Source organism: Astyanax mexicanus, chromosome 24, assembly GCF_023375975.1.
Source record: "Astyanax mexicanus isolate ESR-SI-001 chromosome 24, AstMex3_surface, whole genome shotgun sequence".
Lineage (NCBI taxonomy): Eukaryota > Metazoa > Chordata > Actinopteri > Characiformes > Acestrorhamphidae > Astyanax > Astyanax mexicanus.
This window is the reverse complement of record NC_064431.1, coordinates 12,831,350-12,848,106: the sequence shown is the minus strand read 5'-3', so window position 1 is coordinate 12,848,106 and position 16,757 is coordinate 12,831,350. Positions and strand designations below refer to the sequence as shown.

At 38.1% G+C, this 16,757-nt stretch overlaps 2 protein-coding genes across 2 annotated transcripts; one reads left to right on the top strand and one right to left on the bottom strand.

Annotated features, from left to right (window-relative positions):
• Positions 1-201: 201 nt before the first annotated feature.
• Positions 202-5,613, bottom strand: mkrn2os.1 (MKRN2 opposite strand, tandem duplicate 1). Its single transcript, XM_007229626.4, has 4 exons — positions 5,329-5,613; positions 4,853-4,899; positions 4,270-4,432; positions 202-3,456 (listed from the first exon to the last, which is right to left on the bottom strand). The coding sequence occupies exons 1-4, from the start codon at positions 5,547-5,549 to the stop codon at positions 3,249-3,251; spliced, it is 639 nt and encodes a 212-aa protein (XP_007229688.3). The 5' UTR covers positions 5,550-5,613; the 3' UTR covers positions 202-3,248.
• A 954-nt stretch (positions 5,614-6,567) lies between these two features.
• mkrn2 (makorin, ring finger protein, 2) lies at positions 6,568-15,973 on the top strand. The gene is made up of 8 exons (XM_049471648.1): positions 6,568-6,675; positions 7,659-7,787; positions 8,473-8,624; positions 8,826-9,139; positions 10,642-10,856; positions 11,596-11,706; positions 12,744-12,888; positions 14,970-15,973. Exons 1-8 carry the CDS (start codon positions 6,650-6,652, stop codon positions 15,117-15,119), a joined length of 1,242 nt encoding a protein of 413 aa, XP_049327605.1. The 5' UTR covers positions 6,568-6,649; the 3' UTR covers positions 15,120-15,973.
• Positions 15,974-16,757: the final 784 nt, after the last annotated feature.

The window sequence follows — 16,757 nt, the reverse complement described above, 5'->3', positions numbered from 1 at the left end:
GAGAACTTGAACAATTGGTGACTGACTAAATATTTTCCCCAGTGTAGTATGTAAATTTACGGGAAAATACTCATATAGGAGGCTAACGGGGACGAGAGGTAAGAGGGGAGACACAAGGAGACTTGACAGGTATGTATGAAGTGTGCATAGTGTGAATAGATGAACAAAAAGAAAATAAGACAATTTTTATTGTAAAATATCTCAATTTCACTTTTTATTAATAAATCAATACAAAGACACTGCCAAAATGATATATATATTTCTGTATAATCTCATTACATAGTAATGTTTAGCACTTATTTTGACATTGCTGACCGTTATTATTTGTAATTTTCAGAGAGACCAAAATCTGTCATAATTAAAATGATTATGTGAAACTGTAGACATAATTTTGTTACTGCATATTTCCTAGGTATATTACTGAGATTGTGACAGGAATCCATTTACACTCATCAGCCATATCAAAAAACATAAATCAACCCTTAGATACATAAGTGGGTCAAAAATGATCCAATAAGGTAATGTTTACTTCATAGTTAAAAGTTATTGTTATTCCATATTTCAAGTATTCAATGTGTTGTTGATATCGATAATTGATCATTTGATTGATAATTTGCCTCTTACACATTTCACAAAATTCTAGTTTTTGTATTACTACCCCATGCTTCCACAGGTGGGTCAAGAAACGCATTTATGTCCTTTAGAATTACATAGGAACCACTGATTCTTACTGAATCAACTGTGACTGTCAGGAATATAGATTTTGTGGACCACACAGACTATATCATATAAGTATCTAATTTTATTTTTACCACAGACATGTGTGTGTGGGTTTCATTCATGACCACTGTGTGAGCCCAACCAGCCCAACCGAGGTTCAGCATCATAGTATCACGATATAGTGTGTAGTAATTAATATTATTATATAAATTATTACATTTTATATATATTAATACATAGTATTTTTATTTTAATGGTATTTTGTTATGATCAGTGGTACTTTTTTGCAGCCAGAGTGAGTATGTATGAAATCATAGGTAGCCCTCAACTATGAGAGATACAATGAAAAAAAAAATATTTGCCAATAATGGTATAACTAAGTATTTGGTCAATAACAAACATTTATCTCAATACTTTGTTCTATATCCTTTGTTGTCAATGACAGAGGTCAAAGGTTTTCTGGAAGTCTTTACAGTATGGTATGTTGGCCCATTCCTCCATGCAGATATCCACTAGAGCAGTGATGTTTTGGGGCTGTCTGTGGCAACAAGGACTTTCAACTCCCTCCAAAGGTTTTCTATGGGGTTGAGAACTGGAGACTGGCTGTGCCACTCCAGGACCTTGAAATGCTTCTTACGAAGCCACTCCTTCGTTGCCCTGGCAGTGTGCTTGGGATCATTGTCATGCTGAAAGACCCAGCCACGTTTCATCTTTATGCCCTTGCTGATGAAAGGGGATTTGCACTTAAAATCTCACAATACATGGCCCTATTCATTCTTTCATGTACACGGACCAGTCGTCCTGGTCCCTTTGCAGAGAAACAGCCCCAAAGCATGATGTTGCCACCCCCATGCTTCACAGTTGGTATGGTGTTCTTTGGATGCAACTCAGCATAGAGTGTTACTGACAGTAGCCTTTATAACGTTGGTCCCAGTTTTCTGCAGGTCATTCACTAGATCCCCCATGTGGTTCTGGGATTTTTGCTCACCGTTCTCGTGACAATTTTGACCCCACGAGCTGAGATCTTGCGTGGAGCCCCTGCTCAAGGGAGATTAGCAGTGGTCTTGAAGGTCTTCCTTTTCTGATTATTGATCCTACAGTAGATTTCTTCACACCACGCTGCTGGCTATTGCAGATTTAGTCTTCCTAGCCTGGTGCAGGTCTACAATTTTGTTTCTGGTGTCCTTCGACAGCTCTTTGGTCTTCACCATAGTGGAGTTTGGAGTGTGACTGTTTGAGGTTGTGGGCAGGTGCCTTTTATAGAGATAACGAGGTCAAACAGGTGCCATTAATACAGGTAATAAGTGAAGGACAAAGGAGCCTCTTAAAAAAGTTACAGGTTTGTGAGAGCCAGAAATCTTGTTTGTTTGTAGGTGACCAAATACTTATTTTCCACTATTATTTGCAAATAAATTATTTAAAAATCAGACAATGTGATTTTCTTATAGTTTTTCATTATGTCTCTCATAGTTTATCTATGATGTCAATTACAGGCCTCAGGAGAACTTGAACAATTGGTGACTGACTAATTATTTTCCTCACTGAAGTATGTAAATTTACTGTAAAATACTAATATGGGAGGACAACGGGGAAGAGAGGTAAGAGGGGCCACACAGGGAGAATTGACAGGTATGTATGAAGCCCGTAAAGCGTCAACATTTTATAGAACAACTAATCATTTAAACAGCGACATGTGCAAGAATGTCAAAATAATATGGCACAAGGATTTAAGTTACTCTACTGACGATGCATTGGAGGGAATTCTGTAGGCAGGGACATTAGAGAGGTTTAAGGAAAATGTATTCAGTACAAATATTTGCATAGGTAAAACCAATCCAGACTTTTTAGAATGGGTGTTGTTGATAATGATTTATCTTGGAAATGCCATTTTCTCATATGATATGGGAATGCCCAGTAATATACTTCTTCTGGAGTAGTATCCTCAAAGTAACAGGAGAATGCCTGGGACTACTGTATCAACCTCGCTACTGCCTCCTTGGAGATCGAACAGAAATCCCCAGGGTAAAAAAAAAAAACATGTCTAAAGTTGGACACAGATAATATTGCCTAATTGGAGGAGTAAAAATGTCCCTGAACTGAAATAAAGAACTAAACGGCATCTTATGAGGTCATGGGGAGACTTAATAGAGAGAAGAAAGTGAAAAGCTTATGGACCTGCACTCGACTTGACCTGCGTAGGCTTCGACCTTGTATTATTATATTGGCTATGCTGTTTCTGTGTATGTAAAAGTGTGCTGAGCATTGTGTCTGTACCTGTAATGTATGTTTAGTAAAAACAAAAATCTGAATAACAAAAAACAACTTAACAGTAGCTAACTAAACACACTAACATTTCTGTATTTACTGTGTGTGATTCATTTATATTATGTGAAATATACATACTGGCACCAAGACAATAGAAGAGATCCTTAATGTAGAACCTCCATGAGCATCAATGAGTCTTGGGCACCAATGATAACCCGGTCACTGGTTCACTGTCTCTCCTTCCACCAGTCTGACGCTCTTTCTTACTGGTTGTTCACGTAAAAGCCATTCTGCAGTATTTCTTCATACACTCTGATGAACATGGATGCGAGTTTAATCCTGGGTAGAACGTGCCTGCTGGTGAACTCATCTCTGCTCAGAGAGTCTTTACCGTCCACCGATCGCATGTGATTTATGAAGCTAAGAGCAAAACCATAACAACAGGACCCAAACTCCCTCTCTTCATGGAACCTGTAAAACAAAAACACTGGATTAATATTTTGTATTGACATTTATGACTGATCATAAACAGAGTTATATAGTTATAGTTATAGAGTTATATAGTGTTAATGAAATCAGTCTTGGATCTGATCAAACCAGGGAAGTGCACAATGAAAGAGAACTACAGTGATTAATATTAGCATTAACGATCATTATTAGTTAATGCATTAACTACTTTAAATATTTCTATTACCACAATTAACGATTATATTAGTTAACCTGAAAACATTAGGCCTATGTGGCTGTATAATGACTATCCTTAATTTGTAAGCATTCTGAAAAGAGGAGGATGGGTCTGTGAGCCTTGGTTCCTCCCAGTGTTTCTTTCTCTTCAGCACTGTAAAGATTTCTTTAATGTTACTTTGCACCAATATAAGTTGTAAAAAGTGCTATATAAATAAATCTTTATTGATTTGATTTGACTAGATGTTGGTATGCTGCTGTATACTGGGCATATCAGTGTTCCAGGGTACTGATGTAGGATGATTAGTTCCACGACTCTAACTCGTCCCAGCAGCACTGGATGACACTTCATCATTTCAGAGAACACAGTTCTTCCACTGCTCCACAGCTCAATGTTAGAGGGCTTTACATTTTTCTAACCCATGTTTGGCATTGGGCGTGAACACTCCAGAGCATGCTGTTCTATTGACCAGTGTTCTTCTTTTGAGATTATATAACAGGTAACTAGTAAATTTACTAATTTGGACAAGTTGTTTTACGAAATGCAATTAAAGGATAGTTCATATTAATGTTATTAATTGTTAGTTTAGAATTGTGTACCTCTCTGCAGCCCAGGTTGGAAGTGATGAAAACAGCTGTAATTCCTTATCCCAGGAATCTACAAGAGAATCTCTCCAAGGTGGAATCAGCTGTATGCAGACACACTGTTCCCATCCCTGCTCGTCTATCTGGACCCCTGATAATGTGTAGTTATAGACCAAGCCTTGAGACAACACAAAGGTAAAAATCTTAATGCTCGTCATCTACATAACATAGCCTATACAAATACACAAGTTGGTTAACCAGCTATTGGTCAGAGTATTTTGCATTAGATTTTAGTCATGCTGGTCAATCTAGGTCATTGGTTGGTTGATATGCTTGTAATTACTTGTCATACTGGTCAACCAGCACAGTCATGCTAGCCACACTGGTCGACCAGCTTTGTCATTATGGTCAACCAATGGGGTGTTGCTGGTCATGCTGTTTGACCATCTTTGTCTTTTTGGTCGACTAGCTTGGTTTGGCTGGTCATACCGGTATTCAAAAAAATAATAGCATTTGGCTGTTTTTAGGCTGGGGTTTAAAGGGTTCATTATACATTCTCACCCAAAACTGACAGACTATCACCTTAAATGTAACTCACCTGCTGAGTTTGAGATGCCGACGTGTAGCTCTGAATCATTCCACTCTCTGTAAGAGTAAAGAACAGTGTAAAACCTTTATTAAACTCAGTTAATCTCAGTCTGACTCAATTCGACTCAGTTAGACTTAATTAGACTCAATTAGACTTAATTAATCTCAGTTAAATTCAGTTAGACTCAATTAGACTCAGTTATCTCAGTTAAATTTAGTTAGACTCGGATAGACTTAGTTAGACTCAGTTAAACTCAGATGATTCAGTTAGACTCGGATAGACTCAGTTAGACTCAGATAGACTCAGTTAGACTCAGATAGACTCAGTTAGATTCAGTTAAACTCGGATAGACTCAGTTAGACTCAGATAGACTCAGTTAGATTCAGTTAAACTCGGATAGACTCAGTTAGACTCGAATAGACTCAGTTAGATTCAGTTAAACTCGGATGATTCAGTTAGACTCGGATAGATTAAGTTAGACTCACCCCAGAGACCGCGGCCCCTCTCTCGCTCCTATCAGAAACGCGCACGGGGCTCTGTGGCCGCTGCTGAACGGACCGGGCAGCGCGACAGGCGCGTCCAGCAGTCCCAGTACCGGCGGCTGCTGACAGACTGGGCACAGACCAGTTCCAGTACCGGCCTGTGGATCTGCGAAGGTGTAGATATCTCTCCCGCAGTGGCGGAACTTCACCACGGCCCGCTCCATTACAGCTTCACCACATCCCGTTTAATCTAACCCACCTGCTCGCTGCTCTCCTGCGCTACGATTGGCTGCATTCGGCTGGAGTTCTGGTCAGTCTGAACTACTGGCCAATCAGACATCAGCGGGGGCGGGGTTCATATTTTACGACGGGAAGAAAGACGCGTTTATTTGCCTTTAATATGATGATCCATCTCTTTATGATAATATAAGATTTATTATTTATCTCTTCTAAAAAACAACACGTTCCCGCAATAAAAAACATCTAGATTGTGAATAATGTACATATTATAAACTAGTTTTATTTTATCAAATATGTTAACTGTGTAGATTTTATGTATAGGTTTCTGACACTTGATTTATATTTTACGTACAATGTATTGAAAGGTAAAACGTAATTTGCTCAACCTGTAAGATATGTAAATTAAATCGGTAAACAATAGGCCATATTTTATATATTTTTATGTCATCTATTATCTACCTCTGTTATAAAAACCATAGAACTTCTAATCTCATTATTTTGTGTAAACTGTTGAAAATAAATCAACAATATCTTAATTATTTGTCAAATGTGTTATTGTGATATACTGAGTGATAATCTATTTAATTTGTCAAAAAAGATGACAACACGATATACAGCTCAATATATACAGACAATGATAACGTATGTAGTGATTCCATGTTACATTATTTTATGAATATATTTCTTGCTACAAATCAACCGGTTATATTGTAAAGTATGTTTCTGTATGGTGTTTCAAAATCGCCCCCTTTTGACTTTGGGCACCTGCCCCTCCAAATGTCGAAGTGTTGAACCAAAATATGTTTTATGCTTTAGATTCTTTAAAGTAGCAACTTTTTGCTTAGATCTCAATTTTGCCCACTTGTTATTATTCTCTCAGTCGGCTGTAAGTGCTAGAACCTGGAAAGGTTCTCCAGCTGCCTGTAAGGAGCTGTAGAGGTGCTGTGCTGTTCAGGGTAAATCTCTGCACTGGGCGGAACTAATAAACCCGGGTCGCTGGTGTTCGGGGAAAGAGTTGGAGCTGCGCGTGCAGGAGAGGCGGGGGACCGGGCCGGGGTTATTAACTGCGTGGATTTCGGGGAATATGTCTACAAAGCAGGTGACCTGCAGGTAACTCACCTGGACGGGGGGTTCGGGAGCGCGAGGCGGAGGAGGGCAGGTGGGCCGGGCGGGTCTACGGGGGGCGGAGGTGCCGCTGTAGCCTCTCAGTGCGCGGTTAGCAGCTAAGCGGCTAACGGCGGTCTGCGGGTTTACTGATCAGTGCAGCTGTTTCTGTTAACAGCGCTAACTATATTACTACTATATAACTAATATATAACCTATATTACCCGCAGTAAACACAGCGCTACTGACCCTGCTCCCCCATCATTATACTCAGATACTGGGGATCAGCCCGCTGTGTGTGAGAGCCAGGATTACTAGCTGTCTGTCTGTCTGTCTGTCTGGGGTAAATATCTGAGATCTGTGTGTTGGACTCTGACATTTTCCTGAACTGAAACTGTTATACTGCGTTCGAATTATTAATAATTTCTGTATAAATACCTGTTTTTGTGTTTATGTTGTAATATTTATCTCATAATTTTAACACTTAAAGCTTCAGTATCTTTTTTTACCATGTTTTCAGCTTGTTTTAAATCAGTTATATAGAATTGTAAGCACCACAAAATCTGGAATGCTCGGCCTCACATTTTGTAGTCAAAAACTTATTATAATGACCCTCACCCAGCTTACGTATACTTATGTAATGCGAGGCACATGCTTAAAAAAAAACTGAAAGTAAGTACAGTTAATGGCAAAACAAACTGCTTTTAAGAATACCGCGTTGTCACGATTTGGAGTTCGTGTGTATATATTACAAAATCGAACAAAATGCATATATATATATATATATATATATATATATATATATATATATATATATATATATATATATATATATATATATATATTTGACTTGTACTGTCTATTATATATTTCTAGTTAGTATAAATGTTCACATATATCTCATGATTGTAAAATAAAAAATACAAATGGATAAATATTGTAAAAGTTTTTTCTATGTATTTCTGATATTTCCTTTCTTCTTTTCTCAGGTATTTCATTCATGGTGTTTGTCGAGAGGGGAACAGATGCATGTTCTCACATGATCTGGCAAACAGCAAACCCTCAACGATATGTAAATTTTTCCAAAAAGGTGTCTGTGCCTATGGCGAGCGATGCAGGTAATGTTTTTTTTTTTTTTTTAACTTATGTCTTGCATATGCGCTTAATGTATGCTGCCAGTCAAGAATTTGTGTTAAGAAATTATTCTGACTGATATTAATGTACTTTTAAATATAAGCCTAACCTAAAGCCACTAAATATTTGACCAACTAGGACACGTGAGATATTCTGCAATTTCAGTAACTCATTATTCAACTAAAACAAGTAGTTTTTGTATTTGATCATGATTTTAATTTCTGCTGAACAATTTGTTGACTAATTTATTTTAAGTAATTTCAGCAGCTGCAATTTTTTAATCATTGTGTAATTTATATAGTAAATAATATATTTGGTCTTGCTTAAAAAAAAAAGCACAAAGTTACAATTTGAAAGCTTCAAAATTTGAATAAACACTGAACATTTTAGAATCCCAGCAGAGACACCAACAAACCACAGGAAGACTTATTGTTTGGTTATTGTTCTATATAAATTATTTTTAGAATTTCACCTGAATATCAAAAGTGCTTTCGGTTGATTTGGTTGACGATTATCCACCACTTCTATAACTGGATTATCGAGAAGGCTTGACGTGTTGGAGTAGTTACTCTAGTTAGCCGGACTGAATTTCCTGGATCCTTTTAATCAATTACTCAACTACTCTAAAATCATACATTAGCATAATGCATAATTTTGTCTATGTTTCAGATATGACCACATCAAACCGGGGGGGCGGGGAGGAGGGCCGCCTCTGGAGCACACAAACAGACCCAGTAGTGCTGGAGTGTCTGTCCCAGGACCAGGGCCTCCACCCAGTACAGGCAGAAACACTAAGAAACCAGTAGTGTTGAGAGACAGAGGTATGGCTGAAAAGTATTGGAAGTGTGTGTTACATCCTCATAAAGCTACAGAAAACGTTACATAAACTGAGGCAATGTTCTAGCAGTGGAAGGGATGTGTTAAGAAGGGTGACATGATGTAGAAAATCTCATATTGCAGTTTTTACCGTTGCAGCGAGTCGTCACATCATCCTTTTACATCCTTTTATCTTCTGCCTGCAGCTCTGGCCAGTGACACTAGAGGTCAGCCTTACAGTGGAGAAAGTGCAGAGGTTCGGGATTGCTGGGACTACAGAGAAGGTTCCCAGGCCAAACCTCACACCTACCTTGATGCCATTCGTACAGGGCTGGAGAGTTCAGCCACAGCCAGCCCGTACCCGGACGTGCCCCACCAGCCACAGCTCTGCCCGTATGCTGCCGCTGGCCAGTGTCAGTATGGCAGCACGTGCCCGTATCTTCATGGAGACATGTGTGAGATCTGCAGGTTGCAAGTTCTGCATCCGCACGACCAGGAGCAGAGGGCAGCACACGAGAAGGTGGATGAATATACCACATATATTTTCCACATAAATATAAATTTACCAGCGTTAACTAATGAGCTCATTTCATAGTTGTTGTGTAGATTATTACAGACTTGTGACGTAATATTATAGTTTATGGCATCAGTATGCTTCTGCTACCATCTGCCAGGCCATATATATTCATTAAAAAAACAGGGTTCCTCCATTAAGCTGCCGGCGCTCAGAGGGAGCAAAATTAGCCCTGCTCCCTCCGGGTGGGTAGATGGCGCTCTCTCCCCACATCACTCCTAGGGTGACGTCAGTTATCTTTGTTTCGTGTCGTACTCGAGGGATTGGCAACACTACACATTAGTCACCGACCAATCATCGTCCGTGTCCTCGTGTGAGTTCGTAGGCCATCGCGGGGGAAAATATACACATATATACACATATATATATACACATATATACGTGCGTATGTGTATATATATATATATATATATATATATAAAGCCAATATTTTGTGTTTTGATTTTAAATTAATTAATTGATTAATACTTACAGTATTAAAATAGTTAAGTACTCTGAACTGACTTCTCTGCTGTCTGTGGGTAGGATGGTAGAATAGACAAGAGGGGAAACTAGTGGTGCTCCACAACAGCACAGCTCTAAAGGCTGCCCAGAGCACTGCCTGGATGCATTATTGAATAATTGGCCTTGTGTGTCCAGATACCGGCCAATACCAATCTTTAAAAAATGTCAGTAATCGGCCTGATTAATTGGCCGGTTGATATATCGATTGATTACTAATGGCAATAACCAGTTATTGTCACTACTTTGGACACTGATACAAGCTCAGAGTTTCATCATGTGGAAGAGTTACATCTTTAATTAGTTTGAGCAGGATGATCTTTTTTTAGATGCTAAACTTAAAGTAACACACTGTAAGATTTGGAGAATCAGGGACCTCTCTGGTTACCATATATAATTGCACAGAACACAGAGAGTCTGTGTTTTAATATATTTAGAGCCTACAACAAACCTACAAGACCACACTGTTTTTAGAATAAATAGAGGTTGAATCAGATAATACAGGGATGGGTGTTTCAGGACACTGAAACTATTAATTAGAATACTTTGTTAAAAAAAAACACATCTTGTTATCAGTTATGATTTTCCTATTTGAGGAAATTTCGGCCAGTGAAAACTGAAATCAATGTCAATGTTTTAGTTATGACCATGTAAAGGTGGCTTAATACCACTTTCCTGAAATTTAATCTACAACATTTTCCAGTACAGGTACAATGCCATTTTAGCTACTAAAAACTGCTGTGGTTGTGTATTAATTATATAACATGCATACTCACTTTGGTACTCAATGTGCTTTCTGACCACATCTCATTCATTATTTTCTCTAATAACTGATTTAGCCTGTTCTTCTGCTATTAGATTAATATTATGCCAATCGGTGTTCCTCAGCTTTACTGTTAGATGACTGTACACCAATGGCCTGTAATACATAAGCTCTCTCTCTGCAGATGTGTATGATGGCCTTCGAGATGGACATGGAGAAGGCCTTTGCTGTGCAGCATAGCCAGGACAAAGTGTGCAGCATCTGCATGGAGGTGGTCTACGAGAAGGCGTCTCCGTCCGAGCGGCGCTTCGGCATCCTGTCCAGCTGCTGCCACACCTACTGCCTGAGCTGCATCCGGCAGTGGCGCTGTGCCAAGCAGTTCGAGAAACCAATCATCAAGTAAGTGGGAAAACTTCCTGCCAGAAAGTTACTTCATATTATACCACAGTTAGTGGTATGCAATGCAATGTGATTGGCTGAAAGGCGTTACCATTATCAGCCGGTAATGCACTGTAACTGGAGCTCTCCATATAATACTCTGCAACACACAGGTAACATAGCAACAATGAGCGCTTACAAGCCAAACAGTGCAGCTACAAACAGAGCAGCAATGAAACTTATTTTAACTAGCAGAGTGTTTATAACCAAACAGATCATATTTTCTCATCCTCTTTAACTTAAAATCTTTTAATAAACAGCGATTTATTATGCCTCGTGCCTACAACCGCAGCACAGCAGTGCCAATATTACATTTATATATGTTTATAGCATGTATTTTAGCTTAATTAATACAAATTTATCTCTGAAACATAAAATTGTTTTACTTCCGATCCTTAAATCTGATTGGCCAAGCTGTTTTAAACTACCAGTATACACAAAAATACTATTTTGTTGTTTACTAAATAATCGTTTGACGCTTGTGTTGATGGACAGCCACTGCCTTAAATAATGAAGTGCATTACTTAATGGAAAACTGGCAATTAAATGGAACTGTTGTTTGATGCGTTAATATTTTTGACCATATAGTCTTAATAACACACATTAATTATGATTGAACACTGAAAAGCGCGTTCTATTTCTTTATTAACTTTATTTTTGCATGAACTACTTTTAATATCGTGCTGCGTTTTGTTTGCAGGTCTTGTCCAGAATGTCGAGTGGTGTCAGACTTTGTTATTCCCAGCATCTACTGGGTAGAAGATCAGGAGGAGAAGAATCGTCTGATTGAGGAGTTCAAATCTGGCGTCAGGTGAGGAGTACACTTTGTAAAGCCATCAAAGAAAGGTGATGTGAAATAAAGAAGAAAGAATGCAGATTTGGACTGAAAAGAGGTGGTCTCGGTTCGGATTAGCTAATTCATGGTCTGCTGTGTGAAAACTATTTTTTTGGTTGGTTTAGTCTTAGAGACCATTTACAGGAAGTTGAGGCCGGCTGTTGTCACCCATTAATAGAATAGAAAAAGAAAAAAAAGAAGTGGTGTTGTGCTGGTGTGTGTGCGTGCAGCAGTATGGATAAACAGATTACCCTGGTGATTCCTGTATCTACTGTAACTGTACATATACCCTTATTTATATTTTATAAATAAAATTAATCTGAGGGGAACCTGTCATTCTGCTGCGGTGTGCCCCGGTGCTTAAAGCGAGTCTAAATCTGGCAGGGAGGCAGAATTTGGCACAACACTTGAAAAGGGTACATGCCAAATTGACAAACCAAGCGGTGTCAAGTATAGGAAGACTTTATCACTTATGTGGACAATGACAGGATGTAGTAAAGTCCTTTATTAAACAACAGTGTGAATAAACCAAATAAACTAACTGGAGTAAACGTACAGTATACAATGAAACAACCACAATAACCTTGGTTTGCACTTGGTATGGTCCAGAGTTTCAGGTGTAAAAATGCCAGTAATTACACTCTTGAGCGGTGAAGAAGAAGAAACCCTATAATACTCCCACTTAAATAGGTACCCAAAGGTCATCCACCAGACTACCCCTCAGATGTCTGCTATAGGCTTCCCCACAGGGCAGTGTGTGAACTGCTTTTGATCCAGTTGAAGCACTAAATAAATCAAAGTCTTCTTCGTTCCCTTTGCTTAGGATCCTGACGTCAGCATCACAATGTACTATTCAGTCTATTGAGCTTTCCATGACTTTTGTTTTTGTACTTCACTGGATCTGCACTGGTAGAGGAGATTCAGTTCTGTTTAAAAATGATTGCATTCTGTATAAGACAATTCACAATTTACTGAATATAACAGACAACTGTTGCTGTTACTATGTTTTGCAGTAAGAAGCCGTGCAAGTACTTTGACCATGGCAGAGGAACGTGTCCATTTGGAGGGAAGTGTTTCTACATGCATGCCAACCCCGATGGAACACGTGCCGAACCTGATAAACCTCGGAAGCAGCTCGGCTCGGAGGGAAACGTTCGGGTAATTTTCTTCTTTTCTACAAACTATTCACAGGACTCTAGTGTGCAAACTAATTTCTTAATGGTGCAGTAAAACCAACAGTGCGACAAGCCTTTAGAGGGGGTAAAAAGAAGTCCACTGAAATTAAATGCCTCCACTTTCAAACACATCATCATGCACTTAATATAAATATAACATTATTAAAAGGAATCCAGCTGGTATCACAGGTCAATTTCAATCATGAAAGCACGCCCCGTATGTGTCACTGATATAATAATTCTATAAATTTTCTTTAATACGGGAGTATTTATTTAAATAGCCATCTAAATACAGAGTAAAAAATAATTATAGATCAGTGCGTGCACTGAGAAGGCCAAACTATTAAGAGTAGCCAATAGGGGTGTCACGATTTCGATATTTCATCACAATCGATCTAAATTATGTCATGGTCTCGAGCCTCGAAGTCAAAAAGAGGATCAATGATCCCTCCCTAAAGCTAAGCACACGCGCGCTAAGCAAATGGCACAGCACACTGTGTCCGACGCCGCGGACATTGTGACTGCTCAAAGAGCAGCCCTTTCTCCAAAGAATGTGGACATTCTCATCTTCTTAAAGAAAAACTTGAAAATAACAGTTGTTTTGTCTAGCTTCAAATATGTTAAGAGTTTTGGTTCCTTAAGGAGCATCTTTCTCTCAGATAAAGTTATTAATCTCTTTAAATAATATCTTTTGTTAAAGAGAAAAAAACGAAAAAGTCTTAGTCTTATTTTTCATGTTTAACTGTTATAGTAGGATAGAGTTCAGTTTGGCTCTAATTGTTCTATAATTTTGTACATTCCTGTATGTTCCTGTATTTTTTTTATTATTTATTTTGCTATGTTGACATTAGTGTTTTAATATTGCACACTGCTGCCACCAAAAAAAGCCACTACATGGCATTACATATATATCTTAATTCAATTATTTAGATTTGACCATTAGTGCCTAATGTGGTGTATTACAGATCACCTGTATCACTTTGCATCACTTATATTAAGCCCACCTTTTAAAATAAGATATTGTAAATTTGATTAATCAAACCAAACAAATCAATGACCATAGACTAATCTAAAACTGGCATAGGCCTCTCTGCTGTAAAAAAAAAAAAAAGAAAAAGAAAATCGAGAATCGAATCCAATCGTGACCCTAAAATCGGAAATAAAATCGAATCGAGGATTTAGAGAATCGTGACGCCCCTAATAGCCAAAGGAGTGTCATGTGTCTGCAATGAAGGATAGTCCATAAGAAGTTGAGCTATGACGTGTTTAGTTTGAAGCCCTTAAAACACTTGCACTTTCAGATATTTCATTTATCTTGATGTTTTAGGTTTTAATTTCAGTTCAGTAAAAATCACTTTACACACCAACTCTTTATCACCAAGTTACCTTTCTTGTAGAGTTATGTTTCAAATACAGAACTTGATAATGTTTATTCAGTCAATATTTCCTATATGGACAGTAATTAAAAAAAAAAGCTGAACCTGTAAAACTGCAGTGTTAAACTTGGGTGCACTGAACTTTTGTTCTAGTGGACCTAGGAAAATAAGTTAGCCACACCAGTGAGAAAAGTCCTAATATTGCAAAAAGGCTGATGGCAAAATGTGTTTGTGTAAAGCAGACATGCTTGCAGTGGCTATGTCCTGGTGAAAGCTCAAGAAATTGGTCACTGTGTCACTGATAAGTCATGTAGTGATTCTCGATTACAAAACAAGCTGTGTAGCATGAAGGGTACAATGATCTGATTGCTATAAAAGCTTTGTAGTGTGAACCTGGCATAATTTGATAGCTGCTTCTTTCAGGGCTTATTTATTGTTCTTCTGCAATGTTCTCCTCAAGAGCCATTGGTTTTGCAAAAGTTAGAAAAGTTATGCGTCTTGTGATGGGGAAGTCCTATCTGGTGAGTGGTAATTGACAACAAGAAAATTGGACGAATTGTTAAGGAAGAAAATAATTGAAGTGTACTTAAGTGAGTCCAGTTAATAATCCAGTACTCTTTTGTAATCTCTACCATTGATTTGAACTTGAAAAACATGTAATAATTTTTGGTTTATTTCTTTTCTCAAGTTTCTGAATTCTGTGCGGCTGTGGGACTTCATTGAGGAGCGTGAGCATCGTGGAGTTCCACAGTTTGAAGATGAAGTCAACGAACTGGGAGAACTCTTCATGCAGCTGTCTGGAGCCGGAGATGAAAGTGGAACGTCAGCATCCCACTGAGCTCGCTCGATCTCTACTTCTCGCTCTCTTATACATACAAACACACCCACACACTGACACTCACACACGCATACTTACACCTATAGGCCGACCTCAAGAAACCATGGTTTCATATCTTTGGTAACTGTGTACATTATCTGGGCAATAAAAATGTACTCACTGGTAAAACTTTCCCTGTTTATGGTTTGAAGTGGTTTTTCTAAAAAGCAAAAAAAAAAAGAAAAGAATCTTTTTACCTGTGGTACATTTTTTGTGGTTTGACATATAGCAACTGAATATGATCATATTTAAAGGCACCTGTATTGTTTCTGTAAGCTGCTATGTTTTCCTGATACATGAGGATCGAATATTGCTGGATTGAAAATGCGATTTTTAATGCGTCCAAAGAAAACATGTATCATGAGAAAAAAAGAAAAAAAAGGGACTGGTAAAACCTTTGGCACATCATGACTGCACTCCAGTAGTGTGTGAAGTATAACGATTATTGTGTATTTAAAGAAAAGAAGAAAAAAAAAACAGTGTAATTGCTGCACTTAGATCCATTTACGAAAAAAAAAAAAATCACACAACTTTACTATTTTTGGGAGAATTGCAATATTAGAAGATTCATTTTCTTGTATCTCCTCATCTTACCTATAAACTTCAGTAAATGTTTTTAGGACTGCTTAGATATGATGACATCTTTCTGAAACACAGCAGAAACACTCATACTGAACTGAACTGTCCCGTCGTGTGTACGCTCGGTGATGATGGTACCTGATGAAGCTGGCATTATTCTGTTGTATGAATTGTCTTGTTGAGTGACTCTGGTGAGACTGTAATAAACTAGCAGTGAGTCCGCTGTATGACTGATACATATTATAACGCAGAGCTCTTCCTGCAGCTTGCTGTTCTCTGGGGCCTGGAGTTGTGTGTTCAGTTCTTACATAATCAAGTTTCCAGACCTGGACCCTGATGGGTGTGACACTATGTGGCCAATTCATTACATCAACTACATACATTAGTGTTTTTATTTAATCACCAACTCTTAATGGCAAAATGTTTTATATTAAAAAAACATTTAAGTTATGAAGTATTTCAACTAGGAGAGGGCAGTATAAACTTTATAATTTAGTAATACATTATTTTTTACTGTGATACACAATATACAGTGCTATGGAAAAGTATTTGCTCCCCTACAGATTTCCTTTGTTTTTGCTTTGATCCTACTTAAATCTTTCAGATTAGCAAACACATTTTAATATAAGACAAGAATAACCTGAGGAAATATTAGAAACAGTTTTAAATGATAATTTCAGCCTTGGTGGCACAGCTGCAATCAAGCAGGGTTTGTTTGAGCCAGAACATGCATTGATTATGCCACAGCATCTCATTTGGACTTTAACTGGGACTCTCCAAAATCTTTATTCTGTTTTTTTTTTTAGCTATTCTGAGGTGGACCTGTGTGCTTTGGATCATTGTCCTGCTACAGATCAGCTTAGCTCAAGGTCCCAAAAAATGGCCAGATATTTTCCTTCATTTTTGTTTTTGTAAACAGCAGACCACCACGTTTGACAGTTGAAACAAGTAAGACCTGCAGTTTTTCAGCATTTACTTTTTTACATAGGCCAGGTTGGTTTGAATTACTTTTTTTCTTAA